Below are 27,195 nucleotides of genomic sequence, written 5' to 3'. Positions count from 1 at the left end.
CATAGATTTCAGTAAGGTCCTCGTGGCAGGCTGCTTTGGAAGGTTGGATCGCATGGGATCCAAGGGAGTTCATGAATTGGACGCACAGTTGGATGGCAGGAAGTGAAGGTGAGGGTGGATTGTTGTTTGTCAGACTGGAGACCCGAGACCAATGGTCTCCCCAGTGCTGGGACGTTTGCTGTTTGTCACCTGTATCAATGATTTGGAGGAGAATGTACAAGGCACAGTTTGTAAATTTGCAGAAAACATTGAAATAAGTGTTGTGAGCAGTGAAGATAGTCTTTGGGAATTACAGGGAGTTTTTGATCAGCAAAGTAAGTGGGCCGAGGAATGGCAAATGAAGTTTAGTTCGGATAAATGTGAGGTGTTGCTCTTTGGGAAGTTGGGAGAGTTGGGTAGAGAGGTTGCAGGTGAAAACGTGAGGAAGTGTGGAGATGACATACTTTGGAATGAAGGATAGAGGTGCAGGGAGGGAATTCAGGAATCAGAATTGCAATAGGACACAAAAACACTGGAAGAACTCAGCAGGCACAGAGGGGACTAAACAGTTGACATATCGGGCCAAGACCCTTCATCACGACTGGAACGGAAGGAATCCCAGTTCAGGATTCCCTCAAGGTTAACGTGCAGGTTGAGTCAGCAAAAATGAAGGCAAATGCAATGCAAGTTTTCATTTGAAGAGGACTAGAATATAACAGCAAGAATGTAATGCTGAGGCTTTATAAGGCGTAAGTCAGACCATACTTGTATAGAACCAAGAGCAGTACAGCGCAGGAAAAGGCCCTTCGGCCCACAATGTAATGCTGAACTAATTAAACTAGTAATTAACTATCTAACTAAACTAAACTAAACTAATCTATTCTGCCTACACCATGTCCATATCCTACCATTCCTTCATTTAGAGGGAAATACCTCTATTGTATTTGCCTCCAAAACCACCCCTGGCTGCACATTCCAGGAATGCACCCCTCCTGTGTACAATGCGTCCTGCACACCTCTTTTGAACTTTCTGACTCTCACATTAAACACACCTCCACCAGTTTTTATCTTATCTATAAGCCACATTTTCATCTGGGAATCTTCAATGCACCGGGAGGTCACATTATAGCTGTACAAGACATCTGAGACGCTACATTGGAGGGACTGTGTGCAGTTCTGGTCACCAAGCTATAGAAAGGGTGGGATTCAGCTGGAGAAGGTACAGAAAAGATTCATCAGGACGTTCCCGGGACCAGGGTGGCTTGAATTATAAGGAGAGACTGATCGGGGCTGGAACGGTTTTCCCCGGAGCAAAGGAGTCTGGGGGGGGGGGGGGTGACCTGACATGGGTTTTTACGATCTCAGAAGCAGATGGTCATGGTTTCTCTCCCCCAGGACAGGGGAGTCTAAACCCAGAGGGCACGGGTTTAAGGTGAGAGGGGTAAGGGTTAAAGGGGCAGGTTTTCCCACACAGAAGGTGGCGGGGATCCGGATCGAGGTGCCGGAGGAAGTGGCAGAGGTGGCTACAATGAAAACACCCGGACAGATATATGGATAGGAAAGGTTCAGAGGGATTCCAGCCTATCGCGGAGAGATGGGACCAGCTCACAAAGGGATTTTGATAACGAGCTTGGTGGTTTCTGAAGATTTTTACCGACGGGGAGGAAGTGGGGATAACCTCCCAATTCTTATTAAATGCACCCAATGATGTGCATCTCAAATAGCCTCTGACCACCAAGTCCAGCTCCCGGCCTCCATGTGTCACTTAGCTACTAAGCCTGGCGGAACCGTTTCCACTGACAGGAGAAGGGGCAAAAGCGGGTGACTGGCATCTTAAAGCCAGTAGATTTGGGTAGATGGGGCTCTTCAGCTGTGATTAGCAACTCATGTTGGAGAGGGAAAACTCTGATCTCAAACCTCCGCTGCCTTGCAGCTATAGCCACTCACGGGGGAGGCTTTGGAAGAAAGTCCCGAGAAGTATCTGGAGCTGGAACCCCCAAAGTCCTACATCGAGTTCAACACTGACTCGAAACTCCTGCAATGCCACCGGTAACAAACCGTATTGGTCTCTGCTGTTCCTTTGGATTTATCAGCTGTGTGGAGTGGGGAAGCCCGCTACGTGGGCAACAGCTTGCTCCACATATTGTACTGCCCTGGCTTGTGTATCTTGTAGACAGGTAGTTCACAGTATCCATGGTGGACCCTGACACCCTGACCAACAGAGGGCCTCAAAAGAGTTGGGAGGTGTGTGTGTGTGTGTGTGTGTGTGTGTGTGTGTGTGTGTGTGTGTGTGTGTGTGTGTGTGTGTGTGTGTGTATGCGTGTGTGCGCGAAGGTGTGGGAGGAGAGAGGGGGGAGAGAGAGAAAAAAACAACCCTGTACCACCACCCTCACCAAACCTCAATCCCATCTCTTCCACCCCCCCACAAAAAATATCTCTGTCCTGGGACTGAAGAGGCAGCGAGAGTTCCAAAGACTCTGTACCCTCTATGGAAAGAAAGTTCTCCCCAAAGGGAATCTCCACTCCATAATTGATCGGGATTTGCAGATCTCAAAAATCGGTGGAGAGCGTGGAAGGATAGATCAATGGTTTGGAGATGTGGGTGGAGAAATGGCAGATATAGTTCAAGTTAGACAAGTGTGAGATGTTACATTTTGGGAGGTTAAACCGGGGTAGGATTTACACAGTGAACAGTAGGGCACTGAGGAGTGTGGTAGAACAAAGGGATCTGGGAATACAGATCCATGGTTCCTTGTAAGTGGTGTCATAAGTAGATAGGTCATAAAGAGAGCTTTTGACACATTGGCCTTCATAAATCAGGGCGTTGGTATTGATTCATTATTGTCACCAAAATGCAGTGTAAAGTTTGTCTTGTTTGTACAGATCAAACCGTTACACAGTGCATTGAGATACAGTAGGATCAAACCATATCAGAGCAGAAGTTGGGATGTTAGGTTGAAGTTGTATAAGATGTTGGTGGGGCCAGATTTAGAGTACCGTGTGCAACTCTCATCACCCACCTACGGGAAAGATATTGATACGTTTAAAATAGTACAGAGAAAATTTACCAGGATGTTGCCAGGACTCGAGGACATCAGTTATCGGGAAAGGTTGAATAGTTTAGGACTTTATTCCCTGGGGTGTAGGAGAGCGAGGGGAGGTTTGATTGAGGTATACAAAATTTTGAGAGGTATTGATAAGTTGGGTGTCAGGGTGGCGATACATCTCTACCAAAGTAGGTGTCAGGTGCTCTGTTAGCCTGCAGGTCACCCTTGGGCAAGGTGTAGCACCTGTTTAACCCCCATTCAGGGTCATGTAAAGCCTTGGGAGGTGGATGGTTGTATGAGCAACTGGTGCATATCGTGTCCTAGTTATGTGACCCCACTGATGCCAGGCAGACAATCTCCGAAGAGTATCAGTGATGGCTGGTGGTCACCCGATTTGCAAAGAAGGCAATAGTAAACTACTTAAGTAGAATTAATCAAAAACAATCATGGTGGTAGACCATGACCGCCCACGTCATATGACACGGCACGTAATGATGATGACAGGGTAAATGATAGCAGGTTTTCTCCCCTCAGGTTGGGTGAAACGCCAACTAGAGGTCATGGGTTTAGGGTAAAAGGTGAAATATTTAAGGAAGACCTGAGGGGGGGGAGATTCTTCTCTCAGAGTGTGGAGCAAGCGGCCAGTAGAAGAGATGGTTGAGGATTGAATCATAACATTTGAGAAAAGGTTGGATAGATACGTGGATGGGAGAGGTTTGGAGAGATATGGTCTGTGTGCAGGCAGATGGGACTAGGCAGAAGAGCAGGTTAGCACAGACTAGATGGGCCAAAGGGACTTTTTCTGTGCTGTAGTGCTCTATGACTCTGTCTCAAAATGTAAGAGGGAAGCACACAGCTAATGGCAGGATCCCAACAGCCTTCATTCACTGGGCGTGAAATACAAGAGTAGGGAGGTGAAGCCCCCCTCCCCCACCCCCAATCCATGGGTCAGAACCCAGCTGGAGCACTGGGTGAAGTTCAGTTCCCTACACCACGGGGAGAGGATGATGGCACTGGAGGGGAGCACAGAGGGACAGAGTATCTCAGGTACAAGGGGAGAGTCTGGGTCCACTCTCCCCAGAATGGAGGAGGCTGAGGGAGATGTACACAATGGCCAACCCTTCATCTCCGGAATCAACCTGGTGAACCTATTCTGCACCAGTTCCAAATATATCTGTCCTCAAGTAAGGAGACCAGAACTTCAAGCAGTACCCCAGGTGAGGCCCTCACCGGTACCCTGCACAGTTGAGGCATAGCCTCCCTTGCTCTTAATTTCAATCCCCCTAGCAACAAAGGCCCACATTCCATTTGCTTGTGGCACTGATGTGCCTGCTTCGTCTCGTTCATGCTTTTTTGTGCAGGGGAGAGGGATTTGGAGGTCGACGTGCCTGTTCCGTTCTGTCTGTCTTTTTGTGCGGGAGGAGTGACTTGGGGATCGATATGCCTGTTCCGTTTTGCTTGTTTGTTTTTTTGTGCGGGGGGGGGGGAGTGTGATTGGGCACTGATGAGCGTGCTGCCTTTCTTGCCTTGGATTTCACAGCTACTCGGAAAAGAAGAATTTCAGAGTTGTGTACCGTGATCACAAATGGACCCTTGACCTTTGAACTGCGAACCAGCCTTGACCCTCTACGTCCACACCCTCCGTTCCCTGCACATCGGTGTGTCCATCTAAGAGCCTCTTAAACACGTCTATTGTACCTGCCTCCACCATCACCCTGGCAACACACTGCAGGCACCCACCCCTCTCTGTGTAAAAACTTGCCCTGCACATCTCCTTTGAACCTACACCCTCTCACCTGAAGTTGGTAAATTGGTTTATTAATGTATAATTGATTGCCAATTAAACTGGTAATTAAACATACAACTAAATGCCTGTATTGTATCTGCCTTCACCACCACCCTCTGTGTAAAAGAACTTGCTCCTACCCCCCCTCACCTTAAATGCATGCCCTCTAGTATTAGGCATCTAAACCCTGGGGAAAAGATCTGGCTGTCTACTCTATCAATTGCTGTCGTAATCTTATAAACCTCTGTCAGATCTCCCCTTGACCTCCGCCACTCCAGGGAAGGCAGCCCAAGATTATCCTACCCCCTCCTGACAGCTGGTGAGTCTCTCTCCAAAGCCCCCCTCCTGTGACAGGGTGACCGGAACAGAATGCGGTTCTCCAGATGGGACCCAACTCCCCTTCTCCAAGACCGGGGCAGGGGAGGGGACGCCGATGATGTTCTCGGACGTTGGCAAGCTGGGGCTGTAACGCTACGCACCTGACCCCATCAGCATCTGGGGTTTGGCCGTTCTGACTCTCCGGATTAGGGAGAGCTGGTGCAGCCCCATTAAAGGCTCAGGCCTACCCCTGCTAATTGGTGGCCATGTTTCAGCGACAGGATTTTAATATTTAAAGATCAGCTAAACTGAGGCTCAGTGCTCAATCATCAGCTCTACTTTGGACTCTCGTCTTGCTTCTGGTTTAGGAACCTGTCTTCATTTCAATTTCGTATTCTGTGTGGATTCTAGTCTCGGATACCCCAGCACTAGGGTCCTAACTGTCCTCACCTAGGGCTCTTGTCAAAGAGACATGGCGGTGAAGGGCAAAGGTCAGGGATGGGACGCTGGGCGTGGTAGGAACACCCTCAAACTTACCCTTGAGGAGCCTGAACAACACAACAGCTTCCTCACTGACATAACTTCAGAAGGCAGGTCAATCTTCCTGGGAATCCCAATAATCCCGTTCTATCTGCTGAAGAAGAGGAAGAGAGCAGGTCAAGGTGGGGGTGTGATCGCTGGGGGAGATGGTCAGACGGGTTCAGTAGAATTGGGAGGCCTGTTATCCCGGGGTCAGACACAGAGTGAATCTCCCTCCACACGGTCCCATCACACCCTCCCGGGGTCAGACACAGGGTGAATCTCCACATACCTCACACTGTCCCCTCACACCCTCCCGGGGTCAGACACAGGGTGAATCTCCACATACCTCACACTGTCCCCTCACACCCTCCCGGGGTCAGACACAGGGTGAATCTCCCTCCACACGGTCCCATCACACACTCCCGGGGTCAGACACAGAGTGAATCTCCCTCCACACGGTCCCATCACACACTCCCGGGGTCAGACACAGAGTGAAGCTCCCTCCACACTGTCCCATCACACACTCCCGGGGTCAGACACAGAGTGAATCTCCCTCCACACGGTCCCATCACACACTCCCGGGGTCAGACACAGGGTGAATCTCCACATACCTCACACTGTCCCCTCACACCCTCCCGGGGTCAGACACAGGGTGAATCGCCACATACCTCACACTGTCCCCTCACACACTCCCGGGGTCAGACACAGGGTGAATCTCCACATACCTCACACTGTCCCCTCACACCCTCCCGGGGTCAGACACAGGGTGAATCTCCACATACCTCACACTGTCCCCTCACACCCTCCCGGGGTCAGACACAGGGTGAATCTCCACATACCTCACACTGTCCCCTCACACCCTCCCGGGGTCAGACACAGGGTGAATCTCCCTCCACACTGTCCCCTCACACCCTCCCGGGGTCAGACACGGGGTGAATCTCCACATACCTCACACTGTCCCCTCACACCCTCCCGGGGTCAGACACGGGGTGAATCTCCACATACCTCACACTGTCCCCTCACTCACTCCCGGGGTCAGACGCAGGGTGAATCTCCACATACCTCACACTGTCCCCTCACACCATCCCGGGGTCAGACACGGGGTGAATCTCCACATACCTCACACTGTCCCCTCACACCCTCCCGGGGTCAGACACGGGGTGAATCTCCACATACCTCACACTGTCCCCTCACACCCTCCCGGGGTCAGACACGGGGTGAATCTCCACATACCTCACACTGTCCCCTCACACCCTCCCGGGGTCAGACACGGGGTGAATCTCCACATACCTTACACTGTCCCCTCACACCCTCCCGGGGTCAGACACGGGGTGAATCTCCACATACCTCACACTGTCCCCTCACTCACTCCTGGGGTCAGACACAGGGTGAATCTCCACATACCTCACACTGTCCCCTCACACCCTCCCGGGGTCAGACACAGGGTGAATCTCCACATACCTCACACTGTCCCCTCACACCATCCCGGGGTCAGACACGGGGTGAATCTCCACATACCTCACACTGTCCCCTCACACCCTCCCGGGGTCAGACACAGGGTGAATCTCCACATACCTCACACTGTCCCCTCACACCCTCCCGGGGTCAGACACGGGGTGAATCTCCACATACCTCACACTGTCCCCTCACTCACTCCTGGGGTCAGACACAGGGTGAATCTCCACATACCTCACACTGTCCCCTCACACCCTCCCGGGGTCAGACACAGGGTGAATCTCCACATACCTCACACTGTCCCCTCACTCACTCCTGGGGTCAGACACAGGGTGAATCTCCACATACCTCACACTGTCCCCTCACACCCTCCCGGGGTCAGACATAGGGTGAATCTCCACATACCTCACACTGCCATGACCCCTGTCACCAGGAAAGTTGTTCCATGGTTATTGCTGGGACCCAGAAAACTTCATGTGGGCTGTGAGGGAGACACTTGCAGCATTTCATGTGCGTGCGCATGTGTGAGTGTGTGCGTGGGTGAGTGTGTACGCATATGTGTGTGTCACATTACACCAGCATTTGTGGATGCTTTTGTGTGCCTCTGAGCGTGTGCATACTCCCTACTGCACAGAGCCCCGTGCTATAACCCCTGACCTCATTATGACTCTGCCCCATTGTTGGGATAAGGCACCAGCCCTCTCACTGCCTGAGTGGGGGGTGGGGGTCCAGTGGTGGGACATTTCTGACCGACCAGTCTCAATGCACCCCACGTCCCTGCCCCAAGCCTCACGGAGGCAAAGGGAGAGGAATGGAGGGGATCCACAGTTGGGACTGGTCACTATATATGGAGATTCTTGCCATTTTACCTGCCACGGGAGAGTTCAGTGATCATTTTGATAGCAGTGTACGATCCACTTATGTCAAACTGCCTTGAGATGAACTGAGCGACTGTAATCAACAGGCATGAAAGAGCACACGCCCTGACACTTCCACCATCATTTTTGGAGATTCTAACCAGCCAGCTTGAAAATGTCACTAAATAATTATCAACAGATCACTCGCAACACCAGAGGGAATACCACACTGGACCACCATCAAGAATGCCTACCGTGCTATTCCACGCCCTCACTTTGGTAAGTCTGATCACCTTCTACTCCCTGAGTATAGACAGAGACTGAAGACTGCAGCACCAGTATTGAGGACCAAGAAGGTTTGGACAAGGGAAGCACAGGAGCACCTACAGGACTGAATTGAGTCAGTGGACTGGACTGTATTCAGGGATTCATCGTTGAATCTGGCTGAGTACGTCATAGTTGTCACCGACTTTATTAAAACCTGTGCAGACAAGCGTGTGCTTACAAAAACTTGCTGTACATTCCCAAATCAGAAGCTGAGGTTCGTCGTCTGCTGAGGGCTAGACCTGATGCATTTAAGGCTGGAGACCCAGGCCTGCACCAGAAAACCAGCTATGACGTGCAGAGGGCTATTTGAAGAGCGAAGAAACAACTCCGAGTGAGGCTAGAGGTGACATCGGATGCACGACAACCCTCTTTGAAATGGGGAACCACAGCGGTGACCCTGTGATCTCTGTCTCGGAGGCTGACAAGGTGGCAGGTCCCGATGGAGTTCCTGGTCAGGCTCTAAAAACCTGTGCCAACCAGCTGATGGGCATATTCAAAGACATTTTCAACCTCTCACAGCTACGGTTGGAAGTTCCACCCATTTCAAAAGGGCAACAATTATACCAGTGCCCAAGAAATGATGAAGTAGACATCCAGTATCTTTTTTTTGCCTCTCAGGGCATGCACTTAAAGTGAAAGGGGGTAAGTTCAAGGGAGATCTGCGGGGCAAGTGTGTTTTTTACGTAGAGAGTGGCGGATGCCTGCAACGTGGTACCTGGGGTGGTGGCGGAGGCTAGCACGTCAGATAGAGACATGGATGTAGAGGGAATGGGGGGTTATGGACATTGTGTAGGCAGAAGGGATTCGTTTTTCATACCAGATTAATAATTTCGGCACAACATCGTGGGACTAAGGGCCTGCTCCTGTGTTGTGCTTCTAATTTTTACAAGAACATAACAGAAAAAAAACAAACTCCACTGCAGTTCAAAGCAGTCACACCCTTGCTGTGCTGAGGCAGTGATTAGGGCTGTGCTGGTTAAAAGGATTTTGCTGTGTTCTGGAACCGGTTGGCAGGGACTCCTGGCTTCGGTACCGCCCACCCGATGGGATCTGAGAGAAAGTCGCACGACCCAAATGGTGGGGAATCTTTGTTGATGAATTTTGCCTTCCTTCGTGAGGCAGAGCCTCCTGTAGATATTTGAACTGGTTGGGGAGGGGTGGGGGGTGTGTGCCAGTGATGTGCTGGGCCGAGACCGCTACTCTCTGCAGCTTCTGACGCTCCTGCGCATTCAGATTGCCGTACCAGACCATGATGCAGCCAGTCAGGGCACTTCCAACAGTGTATCTGTCGAAGTTTGTTAGTGTTCGGTGACAAGCTGAACCTCCTAAGTAAAGAAGGCGTACAGTATTCTTGCTTTTATTTGTAGGTGCACTGAGTGCAAGAGTCAGGAAGTTATTCTGCAACTTTATAAAACTCTGGCCAAACTACATCTGGAGTTTTACATTCAGCCTGGTCGCCCCATCACAGGAAGGGTGTGGTGGGGGGGGGATTTTGGAGTGGGTACGGAAGAGATTCACTAGGATACTGCCTGGATTAGAGGGCATGAGATATAACGAGAGGTTGGACAAACTTGTGTTGTTGGCGGAGGCTGAGGGGAGATCTGATAGAGGATTGTAAGATTATGAGAGGAATAGATAGAGTAGACCGCCGGGGCAGATTATCGAGTACAGGAGGAAGAAGCTGGACTTCCATCAGCCAGTCCTCATTAGGGGAATGGATGTGAAGAGCGTCCATAACTTTAACTTCCTTGGCATTATAACAGAGGGTCTGTCCTGGCACCACGCCTGCAAGGGGCCATCACAAAGAAAGCACGACAGTCTCAGAAGTCTCAGTCTCATTGGAATGTCACCAAACACTTTGACAAGCTTCTATAGACGCACACTGGCGAGCATCCTGACTGGTTGTATCGCGGCCCAGTATGACCACACCGGGAATAGAAACAACTGCAGAATGTGGTGGGTGCAGCCTGGTCCATCACGGGCAACATCCCACCACTGCGCACGTTGGCGTGCAGGGTTCCACAAGAAAGCAGCGTCCATTATCGAGGCATTTTCCAACAGGAGGTACAAAGGCCTTAGGTCCCGCACCACCAGATCAGGAACAGTTATCACCCTGCTGCCGTCAGGCTCCTGAACTGACATAGATAACTTCACTCACCTCAGCTGTCAACTGATTCCACAACCTACAGACTGACTTTCTTTTTTTTGTCTTTTCTTTTTTTTAATTTAATTTTTATTTGGATAAGGTATTCACAAGTACTACAAAAACTTTATTTACATATAAAACCTTTTCCATTTCTTATATATGTATAAATCTATATATATATTTATACATTCACAAGTACACACTGAAATGATATTAAAAGAAAAATAATTAGGCACTTAAATAGATATTTATGTGCAATTGTAATTCCATACTATTAAACTAAATAATAATAGTTGTTAAAAGAATAGTAATAATGGTGGTCGAATCATAATTTCCATGTATCTCTTCTCGTCCATTTCTTTCTTGTCCAAAATAATGTGTGTAACCCTATGTAACTTCCATTGTAGGTGTTTGTATCTTAACACGTTCATGTTTGCTCCTACCCATAAACATACTTACCCAATTCCTGTATACTTATTTACTTCAATTTATCTTTTTTCCCCAAATCTTTTTCTTTACTTGTGTTAATCCCATGTTTCAGACTCACTTTCAAAAGCCCTTTACAGCTCATGCTCTCAATGTTACTTTTTTATTTGCACAGTTTGTCTTCTTGTGCACATTGGTTGTTTGTATAGTTTTTCCCATAAATTCTATTGTATTTCTTTATCTTCTTGTAAAACCCTGCAAGAAAATGAATCTCAAGGAAGCACTGTATACAATAATTTACTTTGAACTTCGGCATGATAAGACGGACTCCAGACCTCACAATCTACCTTGTTATGGTCTTGCCCCTCATTATTCTCTGCCTGCTCTGCCTTTTTCTGTAGCTGTCACATTATATTCTGCATTCTGAAATTGTATTACCTCGTACTGCCTGAATGCACTGTGTAATCGTTTGATCTGTCTGTAGGCAAGACAGGCTTTTCACTGTATCGTAGGTAAAAACAAACCAACTTCAAATCATCACACACTCCCAGGTTCAGCCACAAGGTGGGGCTCCCTCCACACTATTGTATCACACACCAGGAAATCTGCAGATGTTGGAGATTCAAACAACAACACACACAAAATGCTGGTGGAACACAGCAGGCCAGGCAGCATCTATAAGGAGAAGTCCTGACGAAGGGTCTCGGCCCGAAACGTCGACAGTGCTTCTCCTCATAGACGCTGCCTGCCGGCTGTGTTCCACCAGCATTTTGTGTGTGTTGTTTGTATCACACACTCCCGGGTTCAGCCACATGGTGGGGCTGTTCTGATTGAGCGGGAATAAATGGAGGAAATTTGTTGTTTAAAGTTTACAGGAGGTACAGAGAGTATCCAGAACCTCTGAGTGAGTGGCTGTCTTAGTCCGCCTGCTTGGACTGCATCTGTTTGCAGCTGATAACTGTGTATCTTCTAGCTGCGGCCACTGGCATCTCACCAAGAAGCTGTTTCGTTCCGTAAGCAAGAGAGGCACTATTTTCCCCCGCCGACATCCCATTATCACCATGTTTCTCAGTCAGAGTGGGGGCCAGAGTGTTTGAGATGTCTCGACCCTTCGCGGCCTGGTTGTTCTTCAACACTGGCAGAGCCTTTCCTGGCGTTGGAATTTTTGGCTCTGTGCCTAAAGGGACTGTCGAGTGCTGGGCATTTTTCTGCGGCACCAGCAACAGAAGGTTGCTCTTCCCCTGGGCTGCTTCAGCAGCACAGGCTGGTCTGGACCGTCTGCAACACGCTCCAGAGGATCCCAGAACGTGATGGAGGCCACACCGACAGGATCTGCTGACACCACAGATCTGTAAACTTCAGGAAGCTACAAACTTTTCCACTCAGGAACACAACTCGCTCCCGGATTTTATCAGCGGACACTGCTGCTCATATTTTAGTAGTTTTTTGTTTCGAACAGCCTTGGTGACGATGGTCACTCCCAGGGGCGTATCAGTGCCTGAGGGGGTGCACTTTGAACCTTCTGGCATCCTGAACAGTTTTTGGCCGAGTTTTCAATCTGTTTATCGATTCCCGGCCATCACACATAGCTCCAGGTGAGACTCTTCATCTTGACTATACCTGAGTGTGCAATATGCAGATTTTCCAAGGCTCCTAGGAACAGTGCCCAACGTTGTGACTGGGTAGCGGTCATCACTGGAATTCCCTTCCCGGGATTGAAATTCCCAGGGGCTGGTGATCTGTCACTAGCATGAACTTCTGTCCGTAGAGGTAGTGATGGAACTTCTTTATTCCCCATGCTAGACTAAGGACGTCTCAGTCGATCTGTGTGCATTCTGCACTCGTCAGTGCAATTTCCGAACCAGGCAGTGATGCAGCTGCTCAGGACGCTCTCAACACCGAGAGTGTGAGTGTTGATTATGAGGAACTTACTATTTGACTCCTCAATCTCCATTTGCAGATAGGTTTGTGACAAGTCAATATTTGAAAACCTCCCCCTGCCTGCCAAAGGTGCAAAATGTCTGTGATTCGTGGCAGGGGTTACTGCACGATACGCAGCACCGGGCTGATGCTCACCTTGAAATCCCCCCATGTGCGAATGGCTCTGGCCTTCTCTTTCTTGATCACTTGATCACTTGATCGCTCCACTCTGCCTTGGAGAGAATTCCAGATGCCTTCAAGCTCCGCAGTTCAGCATCCATTTTATGACGTAGTGCGTAAGGTACTGGACACGCTTTATAGAATCTTGGTGTTGCTGTTTCATCCAGTTCAGTTCTGGCCTCCATGCCTTCGAGTTTACCAATCTCCTTCTCAAACACCTTCTCATTAGCATCAAGCAGCCGTGACGTCTCTGGTTAGTGCTACCATTTGGGCTGCCATTGCCTGTCGATGCCACGCTGACAGCTCTGACTGAATGCCAGTCAAGTTGGATTTTTCTCAACCATTCGCATCCGGAAAGTGCTGGCCCTCCACGTTTCCATACATAAAGGTCTAACTACTGTGTTTGGCCTCCATACGTCACATTCACTTTCTGTTTGCCTTTGGGAGAGAGCTTTTCACCTGTGTTAAGTCTTTAGCATCACTGAGGTCTTCACAAATGGCTTCTTAGAAAACCATCTGTAGTAGTCGGCATCTGGAATTATAGACAAAGCTGACCCTGTATCCAGCATTTTCAGTTTTATACCAGCCACATCTATTACGATCCAAATGATTTTGTGATCTGCTTCAGTTCTGGGCATGACAGGTCACCGTTGTCAGACTCTGTGTTGTCTGATTCTGGTTAACATTCAGTAACTTTATGCATTTGCTTATTTTTGTGTTTGAGAATTATCAGTCAATTGCGCTTTTTGTCAGTCTTGTACACTCTGCACAACAACTTGTCAATTAAATAAAAACTTGAACCCCGGAGATGGCTTTAACCGGTGAGGAAGCGAGGGAGATAGAAAGAGAAAGAGAGAGGGGGAGGGGGAAAGGAGAGAGAGGGGGAGAGAGTAAGAGGGGGGAGAGAGGAGAGGGGAAGGGAGATAGAGGGGGAGAGAGGGGAAGGGAGAGAGGGAGGGGAGAGAGAGTAAGAGAGAGGGAGAGAGTGGGGGAGAAGGTGAGAGAGAGGGAAGAGAGGAGAGAAGGGAGAGAGAATGAGAGGGGAGAGAGAGAGACGGGGAGAAAGAGTGAGGGGGAGAGAGGGGGAAGAGAAAGAGGGAGGGGGAGAGAGAGAGGGAGGGGAGAGAGAGTGAGAGAGTGGGGGAGAAGGTGGGAGAGAGAGGAGAGAGAGATGGGGAGAGAGAGTAAGAAGGAGGGGGAGAGAGGGGGAAGAGAGAGTGGGGGAGAAGGTGGGAGAGAGGGGGAGAGAGAGAGAGAGAGGGGGAGAAGGTGGGAGAGAGAGGGGGAGAGAGAGAGAGAGAGAGAGGGGGGGAGAGAGAGAGAGAGAGCCAGTAAGAGGGAGGGAGAGAGAGAGGGAGAAAGGGGAAGAGAGAAACAATCTGCACGTGCAAACTGGGGGTGGCCCTAACAGAAATAGATGGCATACATAGCAGCTCCTACCCCTGTACCTGCTTCTGCCCCTGTCCCTGGTCCAGGTGGGGGAACCTGAGGCTCTGTGTAGCAAGGGTGCAGCAAAGGACGGGAGAGGAAGGTGAATAAAAAATCCAAAGGAAGACGGCCCCTGGAAATGCAGAGCTGACGCCCCACGCTGTGTCCGGTTGCAATGAGATTCAGCAGGGGGCTGAGGGAAGTGCGCGGACGGATGGGGTGATGGAAGCGGAGGGTGCGGCTGCATCGGCGGCCCCTGTACCGGCATGCTCGTCCGGCCTGGGGAGATGGAGCTCTTCTCCCAGTAGGGGAGAGAGCATAGACATGACGGGCAGATCCAAACCCGAACTCCCTCGACCCCTGAGGTGGGTGGGGTGTGTACTGGAAGGCGCTGTTGCCACTGATCTGGCAATGAGACTGCCTGGGACTTAGTTAGAGTCTCCTTCAAGGCAAGCACATGGAGTAAAGATGGCACAGCAGTGACCATCCCCTCTCACTCTCGGGATCCAGCTCCTGGTGGACTCACCAGAACTGGAGTTGTCAGGGACCACTTTGGGCCCGGTCCGTGAGGTGAGGGGTGTACTCACCACGCTGACCCCACCAGCCCTTGTTTCACAAGGAATTCCCGGGGCTGACCCCTCCTAGGGGTAGGGCTGAGGTGAGGCTGGAGTTGGCTGGGGTGAGTGAGGTGTGCTGGGGGGCTCTGGGTGTAGCGAGGGGCTGGAGGGAGACTCATTTGATAGTGAGTCAATGGATATCCTCACCCCACCCCCCTCCCGAGAAGTCCCGGCTGATACCCGTGGAGGGAGATCAGAGATTTATTCTCACCTCCAGCCTCCCTACACTGAGCACGCCGAGTTGGGTGAAATCTTTGCCCGTCTTGCCCAGACGGAAGGGCAAGGGAGAAAGGAATGCTGTTTCTGGGAATGATAGGCGACAGCTTCAAACCTTCCCGGATGACCTGGCGGGAAGCAGCCTCAATCCTTCCAGCGACAGCAGGGCACAAGGTGGCGTTGGCACCACCCGAGTCCGGAGCGCTCTTGCTGGGGGTAGAGGGCGGCATCGCTCTCGCCGGGGGGTGGGGGGGGGGTAACGGTGCGGACGCCCAGTGTACTCACTGTGGCTATTCTCAATGTGAATGGCCGCCGATTTCAGTCGTTGGGGATGGGAGACAGGCGGTGGGCCTCCTGCAGGAAATCCATACCATCCCACTTTGCTCCTGGAGCGGCAGGGACCGACGACGTGAGCCACTTCTGTTTCATCTCTCGTGGGGTGGCGACCTTCCAGCCGGAAATATCGGATATCGTTGCCGGCCGTAGGCTCCCCCCTGGCCGGGCGCCTGGGTGGTTGGTGTACCGCTGCTCCCCGCACCCCCCCACCCCCGATGTGCATGCCCCGAGGCGCGCTGTTGCGGACCCGCCAATTCCCTCGGGTGCCCACTCTGCTCGACATCCTCGAGGGAGGCATCAACTGTACCCCCAGAGTGGAGGACCGCTCTCGTCTCCGGCGCGACCCAGCGTCAGGAGCTAGTGGACACTTGGCGGAATCTTCACCCCGACTCCAGCGCCTTCTCCAGAAGGTTCGGGGGTTGAGGGGGGGGGGTCTTGCTTTGATCGTCTCTACATCCCTCGGGTGTACATCTCCCCCGCGCGGGCTTCCTCCATGCGGCGGCGTCGTGCTCGGACCATCTCTTCGTGTGGGTGGAGTTTGCTGCCCGGGCGGGATCCGGCCACTGGCGCTCTCATAACCGGCTGCTGGAAGACAGTTTGATTCCGGGATTCGTTCCGAGCCTCACCTGGAGGAAGAGGTGGGGGTGTGGGGGGGGGGGAGAGAGAGGTTTGTTCCCCCCGGCTATGGTGGGATGTGGTTTTTATGTCGGGACGGCACTGAGATTGAGCGGTTTGAGAGAGCGTCTTGACCTGACTGACCACTGGGGAACAACGGTTATGGCAGAAAGAGAAGTTGTGACTGAGGGAAGTCCGACTACCTCAAACTCGCACCCCTCAGCTGAATACCCCAGGTCCCTCCACCGGGGGGGGGGGTGCAGGGGACAAGAGGAAGAAGTCCCGGAAGACACCATCACCATGGACATAAGGAACAGAAAGAAGAGGGCAGGGCAGCAGACAAACGCCAGCGACCTTTCCTAATCCGAGGATGAAGCAAGCCCGAGAAACTGGCGCCGCCAGCGGAGGAAGCTCCGAACCGGGAAGGAAAAAAGTTAAAAGGAGCCAACAGGCGATTATGGACGGGGTCCCGGAGACTAGTAGCAGCACAGAGGCCATCCGCACTCAGCTCCAGCAGACTGGGATCCGCACCGCACCCAAACAAAACCAGACCCGAGAAACCGGGAGTTCTACAGAGGCCTCTGGCCCCAGCTCCAGGAGACTGGCAGCAGAAGGTGAGTGGCCATCCCTCCCCACCCCCGTCCGGAATAACCGGGAGCAGAGACCTGCGTCCGGCGCACCCCAGCTCAGGGAGGCGGAAGGTAGCGGGTCAACCAGTGATTGGAACAGAAGTCTGGCCCACCACCAGCATCGCCACACCTGGGGACATGTTCAGTACCCAAGCCCACACACAGTGCAGATTCCGGAACTTGGTCATGGACATAAAACCGGCATCTTGCCCACAGAAGGCAAATAGTAGTTGTAGACCCGTCATATTCTGCATGGAGGTCGGTCACCACTAGTGTGCCTCAGCGATCTATTCATGGTCCCCTGCTCTTTGTGATTTTACCAATGACCTGGATGAAGAAGTGGAGGGATGGGTTAGTAAATTTGTTGACTACACAAAGGTTGGAGTAGTTGTGGATAGTGTGGAGGGTTGTCAGAGGTTACAGCGGGATATCGATAGGTTGCAAAACTGGGCTGAGAAGTGACAGATGGAGTTCAACCCAGGAAAGTGTGAGGTGGTAGGTCATTTTGGGAGGTCAAATATGATGGCAAAATATAGCATTAATGGCAAGTCTCTTGGCAGTGTGGAGTATCAGAGGGATCTTGGGGTCCGGGTCCATAAGACACTCAAAGCTGCTACGCAGGTTGACTCTGTGGTTGAGAAGGCATATGGTGTATTGGCCTTCATCAATAATGGGACTGAGTTTAGAAGCCGAGAGATAATGTTGCGGCTATATAGGACCCTGGAAAGACCCCACTTGGAGTACTGTGCTCAATTCGCCTCACTACAGGAAGGACGTGGAAACCATAGAAAGGGTGCAGAGGAGATTTACAAGGATGTTGCCTGGATTGGGGAGCATGCCTTATGAGAATAGGTTGAGTGAACTCAGCCTTTTTTCCTTGGAGCGACGGAGGATGAGAGCTGACCTGATAGAGGTGAACAAGATAATGAGAGGCATTGATCGTGTGGCTAGTCAGAGGCTTTTTCCCAGGGCTGAAATGGCTAGCACGAGAGGGCATAGTTTTAATGTGCTTGGAAGTAGGTACAGAGGAGATGTCGGGGTAAGTTTTTTAAGCAGAGAGTGGTGAGTGGGTGGAATGGGCTGCTGGTGGTGGAGGCGGAAACGATAGGGTCTTTTAAGAGACTCCTGGATGGATACATAGAGTTTAGAAAAATAGAGGGCCATGGGTAAGCTGAGGTAGTTCTCAGGTAAGGACATGTTTGGGACAGCTTTGCGGGCCGAAGGGCCTGTATTATGCTGTAGGTTTTCTATGTTTCTAAGACTCCCGGAAGCGACGGCTTACCGGTCGAGTTGTATTCGGCTCTGTGGAACCGGATGGGCCCCGACCTGCTGGAAGTGTACAACGCTACTCTGCTGGCAGGCAGCATGTCAGAATCCATGCGGAAGGGCATCATTACCCTCATCTACAAGCAGAAAGGGGGAGAGGGAAGACATTAGAAATTGGAGGCCCATCTTACTCCTGAACATGGACTACAAGATCCTGTCCAGGGCTATCGCCAACAGGGTCAAGTCTGCACTGGAGCAGGTGATCCACCCGGACCAAACCTGTGCTGTACCGGGCAGGAAGATCTCAGACAGCCTCGCGCTGCTGAGGGACACCATCACCTACGTGCAGGACAGGGGGGTGGACACCTGCCTGGTCAGCTTGGACCAGGAGAAAGCCTTCGACAGGATATCGCACACGTACATGGTGGATGTACTCTCCAAAATGGGATTTGGGGAGGGAATCCGGAATTGGATCAAACTGCTCTACACGGACATCTGTAGCGCAGTCCAGGTCAACGGGTGGGAAACAGACAGCTTCCCCATCAAGTCTGGAGTCAGGCAGGGCTGTCCTCTCTCCCCTGTCTTGTTCGTGTGCTGCCTATAACCCTTTGCCGAAGCCATCAGGAGGGATGGGGGCATAGGAGGGGTGACGCTGCCAGGCAGCGGAAGGACCCAAGTCAAAACTTCCCTGGACATGGACGACGTCACCATTTTCTGCTCCGATCCGAGGTCAGTTCGCAGGCGGATCAGCATCGGCGGACAGTTCGAGCAGGCGTCGGGGGCCAGGGTCAACCGCACTAAGAGCGAAGCCGTGCTCTTCGGCAACTGGCCCGACCGATCCAGCGTCCGCCTCACCATCAGGGCTGATATGTGAAGGTGTTGAGTTGGTTTGGAGGGGCCGAGGTGTGCAACAAGAACTGGCAGGAGCGGATTGCCAAGGTGAAACAGAAACTGGGGCTGTGGGGAGGGCGCTCCCTATCGATAGCGGGCAATCACCTGGTCATCAGGTGTGAGGTGCTCTTGGCTGCTGTACTTGGCGCAGGTGTGGCCAGTCCCCCGCTCCTTCAGCTCGGAAATCACCCGAGCCGTCTTCAGATTCGTCTGGGGATCCAAGATGGAGCGGGTCAGACGGACCACCATGCTCAAGTCCCTGGACAATGGGGGCAAAAATGTCCCCAATGTCGCCCTCATCCTGATGGCCAGCTTCGTGTGTAGCTGCATCAGGTTGTGTGTGGATCCCAGGTATGTGGGCACCAAGTACCACTATGTGCCCAGGTTCTACCTGTCGCCCTGGCTACGAAGGATGGGCCTGGCCCCTTTCCCGCGCAACACCCGTCAGCTGGTCATTGCTGCCATACCTGTCCTTCATAGAGAAGTTCTTTCAGGTCAACGCCTTTGACCACAGGGCCATCAGGCAGTGGTCAGCACGTAAGGTCCTGCAGGCACTGCAGGAGAAGGATGAGATGGACACAGTGGGGTGGTTCCCTGAGCAGACCGTCCAGTTCCTGGCAAAATGCCTCATCGCTAGACCTCACCAACAGGCACCAAGACCTCGCCTGGCTGGCGGTGAGAGGGGCCCTTCCAGTCCGATCCCTCCTGTATGCCCGGAACGTCGTCTCCACACCCCTCTGCCCACGGGAGGACTGCAGAGAGGAGGAGTCAGTGACCCACCTCTTTGCACACTGTGGGTTCGCGGAGAAGGTGTGGAGGAGGATGGAAGGGGCAGTGTCGAGTTTCATCCCCAGCAGCTGCGTGACAGAGGACTCTCTGATCTATGGGCTATTCCCGGGGGGACACACCGAGACCATCATCCGGTGCTGCTGGCAGATCATCAACTCGGTCAAAGACGCTCTTTGGTCGGCCCGAAACTTGGTGGTCTACCAGCACACGGAGACGTCCGTGGGGGAATGCTGCCGACTGGCACACTCTCGGCTGCAGGAGTACGTGCTGAGGGACTCACTCAATCTCGGTGCGGCCACTGCAAGGGCCCGGTAGGGAAGAACCACAGTCTAGGGTTCTCCTCCGCTGGAGAGGTGGTGGGATGGGGTTGCACGTTGGATTAGCAAGCCCCTGAATTATTATGGTGGTGTACCACCGCGGGGTTGTCAACAATCCCATTAGAGTTTAAAAGATGTCATAGAAAGCATTATCTCTACGTAAGAATGAAAAAAGATGCCGAGTTTATTTTTGTAAATTATTTTTATTGAATAAAGTTTATTTTCATTGATTTTTAAAATTGCTTCCTTGTCACGTGCTCGTTCCACTCTGGCTGCGTGTCCCAATGCCGCGTCTTGCTCCGGCGAGACCGCCACCATCGCGGGTCCAGGCGCGGCCGGTTGCTCCCGTTTGCTCCGGTCGCCGTCATGCCACCGCGGCACGAAATGCCCGGCCCGTCTCACTCGGGGGCGGCGCGGAGGCCGTCGGCGACCCCTGATGGATAGCGGCGTTCTCGCTGAGGACCGCGGGCTGGTGGAGTGAGCGCTGAGGACGGGAATCACGATGCGCGGGACTTTTCCACTGGCCCCAAGGCTGAGCGAGCATTGAAATAAATGTGTTTCTTCCCCCCCCCCCCGGGGGGAGAAACGCTCCCTCAACACCATCCCATCACACATTCCCAAGGTCAGACGCAGAGGGAAATTCCCTCCGCACCGTCCCGTCGCTTTCTCTCGGTCACTTCTCCTCTTCAAGGAAGTAAGCGTCTCTCTCCCCATCCTCCCTCGGGCATTCTCTCTTCTCTCAGCCCGAAAGCATGTCCCACCAGACTCAAGAGCTTCCACTCCGCTGCGATCTCACATTCCATCTCGTTGTGGTCCGGTTATCCCGCTGGAACAACTACCCTCTCCCCGGCAACTCCTCAGAATCCGCTTAAATACATCACCTTTCCCTTCGCCCTTCCCCCTTACCTCCTTCTCCCCCCTCTCCTGCACCTCACGGGCCCAGCATGATTTCACCCCAACTCCACAGAAGCCGTGTAGCCAATTTTAACCCCGAACGCCCTGACGCACCTTGCCGCCTCTCCCCTCCCCTCTGTCCCCTTCCTCCCCCACATCCCTCAACCTCCATGCCTCCCACCTCTCTCCCCGTTCTGGGATTTTGGCCCGTCCCCGAGACCAAAGGGCGAGGCATTTCCCCGAGATACATTTTGGCGGATTCTGCTGCTCCTGGTGCCCTCCCGCCGGAGTCTGAGCGAAAATCCGGTCTCCACGGAGTAGTAAAGAGGCAAGTGGGTCCACGGCCGGGGAACAGGCCTTCCGGCCCATCGTGTCTGTGATAGTGTCTACGTTGCATTGTTTTTGTGTCTGTCCTCAGCTGCCAGCTCCCGTCTCTACTCCCCCACCTTAGAATCACCCACAAAGCTAGATCGGCCACAGTCACCGGTTGTTTGAAGTGAGCGTGGAGCGTGAGAGGTGAGGCTGGGTTTGGACGCGAGGTGCAGGGATCCCATTTCCCAGGGTGGATTGAATCCCCATTTCAAGACAAGGCTGTTCCAGCCTACCAACCCGTTCCGTCCATTTGATCTCCTCCCCCACCCCGCCCCTTCCCGTTCCCCCCACCTACACCCTCTCTTCCACCACACACTCTCCTTCCCTCCTGCCCCTTCCACTACACACTTCCCTTTCATACAACCACACCCTACACCCTTCCCTCCCCTTCCTGTCCCCAACACCTCTCATTGCCCTCCTCCCCTACATCCTCCACTTCCCCGCCTGTTCCCTACAGCCTGTCTTTCCCTCCTCCCCTTCCCCTCCTACCCCTCCCCGTTCCCTACACCCTCTTTCCCTCCTCCCCTGCCTCTCCTACTCCTCCCTTTCCTCACCCGTTCCCTACACCCTCTTTCCCTCCTCCCCTACCCTACACCTTCCCTCTCCCTCATGCCAGGGGTCAGTAGAGAAGGCAGCTGAGATGGTGGACGTAATGGGTTAATGCTGATTGATTTATTTATTGTTATAGCGCACAGTCGAAGCCGGAGGTATTCGGCGACCCCTCCCTCCCCTCCACCTCCGGGAGCGCTCCCACTGCCCCCTCGGATTAATTTATTACCCCGTTCGCGCTCCCTCCCTCTACCCCCCAACCCCCTCAGATGGTTATTGCCCTTCCTCCACCTCACTCCAACTCCGTCCCCTCCTCTCCCCTCCCCTCCTTCAGAGGAAGTTACTGCCCCCGTCGTCACTCCACTTGCCTCCCTTCCCCCCCGCATGCCCGCTCGCTCCCGCGGCCGACCCGCCGGCCCGGCAGCTCCAGCAGCCAAGCAGCATCCCGGCCAGCAGCAGCAGGCCGCCGGCCGTCCAGCCCAGAAAGATGCAGGGCCCGATCGACACCTCCAACTGCTCGAAGAGCAGCGGGTGCTGGTAGTCGGTGGCCAGCAGGAAGGCGGGCCAGGAGACGGCCAGCAGCATGGCCAGGGCAGCCACCAGGTGGAGGAAGGCGGTCACGGCCAGCAGCCGAGGCCGGTGAATGGGCGCCGGGCCCCAGCGGAGGCAGCCCGAGCCCAGGCAGTGCAGGCTCAAGCCGAGCAGGCCGAGCAGCAGGCTGACCAGGGTGAGCAAGCGGGAGGCGTAGACGTCGAGCGGGATTTCGCCGCCGTGCGCCATCCACATCTGGCGGCAGGTGGCCTTGCCGGGGCTTGGCAGCACGCAGCTGATCCAGAGCCCCTCCACCAGCCGCTGACGCGGCAGCAGGCCCCGGCCTGAGGACAAGGTGCGCCGCCACAATGGCAGGCCGCAGCAGGCCAGCACCCCCAGCTCGCCCAACAGGCCCAGCAGCAGAACCACCACCTGGAAAGCGGCCGGCGGTGGGGGCGGCATCCGGCTGGTGGGAGGAGGAACGGGAGGGGGGAGGAGGGGAGGAAATGAGAGGGGAATTGAGGAGGAGGGGCAGGGGAAGAGGGAAGGGAATGAAGAAGAGAGGTAAGGAACAAGGAGGGAGGGAGTGGAGGAGATGGGGAGAAAGTGGAGGTTGAGTGGAAGGAGAATGTGAGGAGGGTGAGGAAGGGAGACAGGTGGAGAAGAGGTAGGAAGTTGGACAGGAAGAAGAGGAGGGGAATGAGGGGGTTGGAGAGAAGAAGGGGTGGGGAAGGAGAATGGGGGGGGAAGAGACAGAGAGAGATAAGATTAATTGTGCACACTCTGACAGGACACTCATTTACCAACACACTGTGGCATCCTTCCTCTGAATCAGTCATTCCCGTCCAAGACCCAAGGGAGGGAAGAGCTGGATTAGAGGAGGGACGGCCATGGGGGAGCAGGAACACCCCACTGCACCACTGCTCCCGGCAAGAATCCCCTCTCCCCTCTCCCAACTAAATCGCAACTACCCCCCCCCCCACCTTCATCCGTGCTGCGATTAATTCCAGAAATTCCTGGGATATGAAAAAGACGTCCCTCATCAGCAAACAGGAACCCACTTTTGGGACTAATTAGCAAAGATGCAAGTGTTGATATACTTTGTCATATTCTAATGGATTCAGGACTTACAACAGCTGATAAAATCATGAAATCGCCCCTAATTGCCTTCCTGTTAGGACTACTCACTGGCACAAGTCATCCTGCGTCTCTCCCACATTAGAAAGTTAACTAAAAGTTAAGCAGACAAAAGTTTGGAGAGTATTTTGGAGACTGCTGAGGACCTGAAAAACAAGTCCCATCCTTTTCCACTTTATTAAACGAAAGAGTAAGTGTTCAGCAAATTTAGAGGTTAGGTTAATAATTTTCAAGAAAAGCAGGTGGTGGTCAATGTGAAGTCCCATCCACACTATCCTGTCACACACTCCTGGGGTCAGACACAGAGTGAAGCTTCCTCAACACCATCCTGTCACACAGTCCCGGGGTCAGACACATAGCGAGTCTCACTCCACAACTTTGCGGTCAGACACAGAGTGAAGCCTTCTCCACACTTCCCTGTTGCATCTCCTATGGTCAAACTCAGAGCAAAGTTCCCACGACTTTGCCCCGTCACACCCTCCCGGAGTCAGACACAGAGGTGCACCTACCTCGGTACTGTTAGTGCCTCAGGGAAGTCCGGTCCTGTCTTCGGTCTTCGTGATCTCTTTGTTCTTCTCGTCCCCCTGGAGCCTCGCACAGGGTCCGAAAGGCAGGGCTATAGAGCAGGTCTCCTTGTGGAGCTGGTCCCCAGCAGATTGAAGCGGGGCAGGGCAAGGGGGCGGGAGGCCAGGAGAGAGGGCGTGACCGCCTATGATTGGACCAGTAACTGAAGGACAGGCTTTCTCTTCCTCAGGAGACAAGACAGTGGTATCTGTGATGCCCTACTCTCTTTCCCTCACCCTACCCTTCCTGTTTCTCTCAATATCGCAAACCCCTCTTCTCTCTCACCCTCTTATTTTCCTCACCCTTCCCTCCCTCTCCTCCTGTACCTACCACTCCAGATTCTACTGTACCCCCATGTGCCCCTGATACCGCCCTGCCCTTCTTGCCTCCCATCCTTCCACCCCTTCCTGTCCCTCTCACCGCCACATTGAGGTAGGCTGGGTCAGAAGGAAGGGCAAGAAGGCAGGTGGGAGAAAGGGGGGAGGGAAAGGAGGAGTGAGGGAGGGGAGGAAGGATTGAGATTGAGAGGCTGGGAATGAGAGAGTAAGGAGGGAGGGGTAGGGTGGTGGGAGAGACAACACAGCAAAAGGGCGAGAGGGAGGGGGTGGGAGAGAAATGGGGGAATGAGTGGCTGAAAGAGGGAGAGGAAGGGGAGAGATTGGAGAAATGTGAAGGAAGGGAGAGGTAAGAGAGAGATAGGGAGAGAAGAGAGGGATGTAGAAGAGAAATAGCAAAAGAGGAGGGAGGGAGAGAGAGGATGGGAGAGAGGGAGGAGTGTGGGAGAGAGAGGGGGTAGGGAGAAGGGGGAGATTGTGGAGAGAGAACTGGAGAGAGGGAGGGAGGGGGTAGATGAGGAAGGACAGAGAGGGAGAGGGGAGATGTTAGAGTGGGAGAGGGAGAACTGTGGAGGGAAGGTGTGTGGGAAAGGGAGGAGATTGGAGGGGAGAGAGAGAACTGGAGAGAGGGAGGGAGGGGGTAGAAGTGAGAGGAGGAAGGACAGGTAGAGGGGGAGGGAGGGGGAGTTAGAGTGGGAGAGGGATAACTGTGGAGGGAGGGAGGCCATTGGGGGGAGTGACAGAGAGAGGTGGCAGAGTGGGCGAGGGAGAACTGTGGAGGGAGGGAGGTGTACACAAGCAGTGGGCGGGTGTCCCAGGAGAACACTAATTACTATGCCGTGACTGAGCCAGGGAAACACCCTGGTGTTTGTGAACCGCACTGATGGGCTCGCTGATAAGAGCTGAGCGTCAGCAGGGAGGAATGGGCTTGTGGGGGGGGTGGGTCGTACAAGCACTGGGCTGGTCCAGGGGCTTGGTCCCTCAATGAGGGACTCTGGTCCAACCTAGTGAGGCAGCTCAGGGGCAGAGAGAACAGGAGAGGGAGGGGGAAGAGGAAAGAAGGTGATGGTAGCAGTGGGAGGGTAGGGGAAAGAGGGGTAGGGAAAGGAATAAGGGGAGAAAAGGAGGTGGAAATAGGAGGGGAGAGTTCAGGGAGGAAGGGTGGGGAAGCGAAGGGAACTAGAGAGGGGAAGGGAAGATGGGGAAGAGAGGGAGGGAGAGAAAGTAAGATAAATGAAAAGGACGAAGAGGGCAATGTGTGGGCAGAGGGAAAGGGAGAGGAGAGAGGGAGAAGGGAGAGGAATAGGGCAGAGGAAGAGATGGTGAGTGGAGGACAGACAGGAATGAATAGAGGGAGAGGGGATGGGGAGGGAGAGAGGGAAGGGTATGGGGAGAGAGGGGGTATGGGGAGAGGGAAGGGTATGGGGAGAGAGGGAAGGGTATGGGGAGAGAGGGAAGGGGATGTGGGAGAGAGGGGGATAGAAGAGAAAGGAATGGGGTAGAATGGGAGAGAGGTTGGGCTGGGAAGGGGAGAGGGAGCAGGAATTTTTAGAAAGATAGGGTAAGATGAGGGCTGAGAAAAAAGAGGGTGGGGAGAGAGGAGGAAGGGGAGGGCAAGAGGAGAGGGAGAGAGCTGGGTTGGAGTTAGATAAAAAAAAGGACCAGAAACAGGGAGAGGGGAAACTGGGTGAAGGAGAATGGGAGAATGAGAAAGACAGGGAGGGTAAAGTGGGGGAAAGACGTAGAGGGAGGATGGAGGGAAAAGAGGCAGGTGAGAGAAGGCAGAAAGAGCACAAGGGAATAGAGTAGCCATATTTTAATCTGAGTATAACTGTCTTGTAAATATTGAACATGTATATGTGATGTAAATAAACTGTTTCAGTTTTGTAGGAAAAAAGGGAGCAGAGGGGAGTAAACAAGGAAAGGAGATGGAAGGAAACAGGCAAAGTAGTGAATCAGCCTCTAATCTATTTTGGCAAGCTGTGTGTGTTTACAGAGTGCACTGGGAGATAAGCGAGCAATGCTCGTTTGTTCGGCCCCGGTGTGGGGTAGGTGAGCTCATTCACACTCATACTGTGTCCCCGTCACATGAAATCGCTTCCCTCAGTGACCTCATCCAGCGCCATAGAATTTCAACACAGCCTGTGCCACCCCCCTCACGAGGCGAAAACCCAACCATCGCCACCTCAAAGATCTCCCCAGAGAGCCAGCCCTCGAGAGAGTGGAGGGGTAGACAGAGAGAAAGGGTGAGAAAGGGAGATCTAATATTCTCCCCTTGCTAAAGAGGGAGACTCTTTCACCTTTGGGGACCTGTGACAGAAGGAGTCTCAGCCCCATTACCCCTGGTACAGGGGGAGCCAACACCACTTTTATAAAAGGAGTTGCTACCCCGTTACCCATCACTGAGGGAGACCCTGTAGTGGGGGTCTCTCCCCATTACCCTGTTACAGAGAGTCTCTTCCCCCCTAACCTCTGTTACAGGAGATTCTCCCCCATTACAGAGAGAGTCTCTCCCTTTGCACTTATTACAGAGGGAATCTCTTCCCCAATCGGAGACCCCATTACCCCTGTTACGGGGTGGTCTCTCTCTCTCTCTCTCTCTCTCATAACAGAGGGAGTCACTTGCCCCATTTGGGTCCCCTGTCACCGAGGGGGTTGCTTTCCCATCAGCGACCCCCTATTACAGAGTGAGTCTCTCAGCCAGCAGTAACACCCATCACAAAGGGAGACACTCTTCCCACCTAGT

General features: G+C 53.1%; 1 protein-coding gene across 1 annotated transcript; it reads right to left on the bottom strand.

The window, feature by feature from the left end:
* Positions 1-22,212: 22,212 nt before the first annotated feature.
* Positions 22,213-25,343, bottom strand: cldni (claudin i). The gene is made up of 2 exons (XM_059953247.1): positions 24,060-25,343; positions 22,213-22,879 (listed from the first exon to the last, which is right to left on the bottom strand). Exon 2 carries the CDS (start codon positions 22,873-22,875, stop codon positions 22,213-22,215), a length of 663 nt encoding a protein of 220 aa, XP_059809230.1. The 5' UTR covers positions 22,876-22,879; positions 24,060-25,343.
* Between the last annotated feature and the right edge of the window lie 1,852 nt (positions 25,344-27,195).

The sequence above is a fragment of the Hypanus sabinus genome, chromosome 29 (assembly GCF_030144855.1).
Source record: "Hypanus sabinus isolate sHypSab1 chromosome 29, sHypSab1.hap1, whole genome shotgun sequence".
NCBI lineage: Eukaryota > Metazoa > Chordata > Chondrichthyes > Myliobatiformes > Dasyatidae > Hypanus > Hypanus sabinus.
Note: the sequence above shows the minus strand (reverse complement) of the source record. Positions and strands in the feature narration are given on the sequence as shown.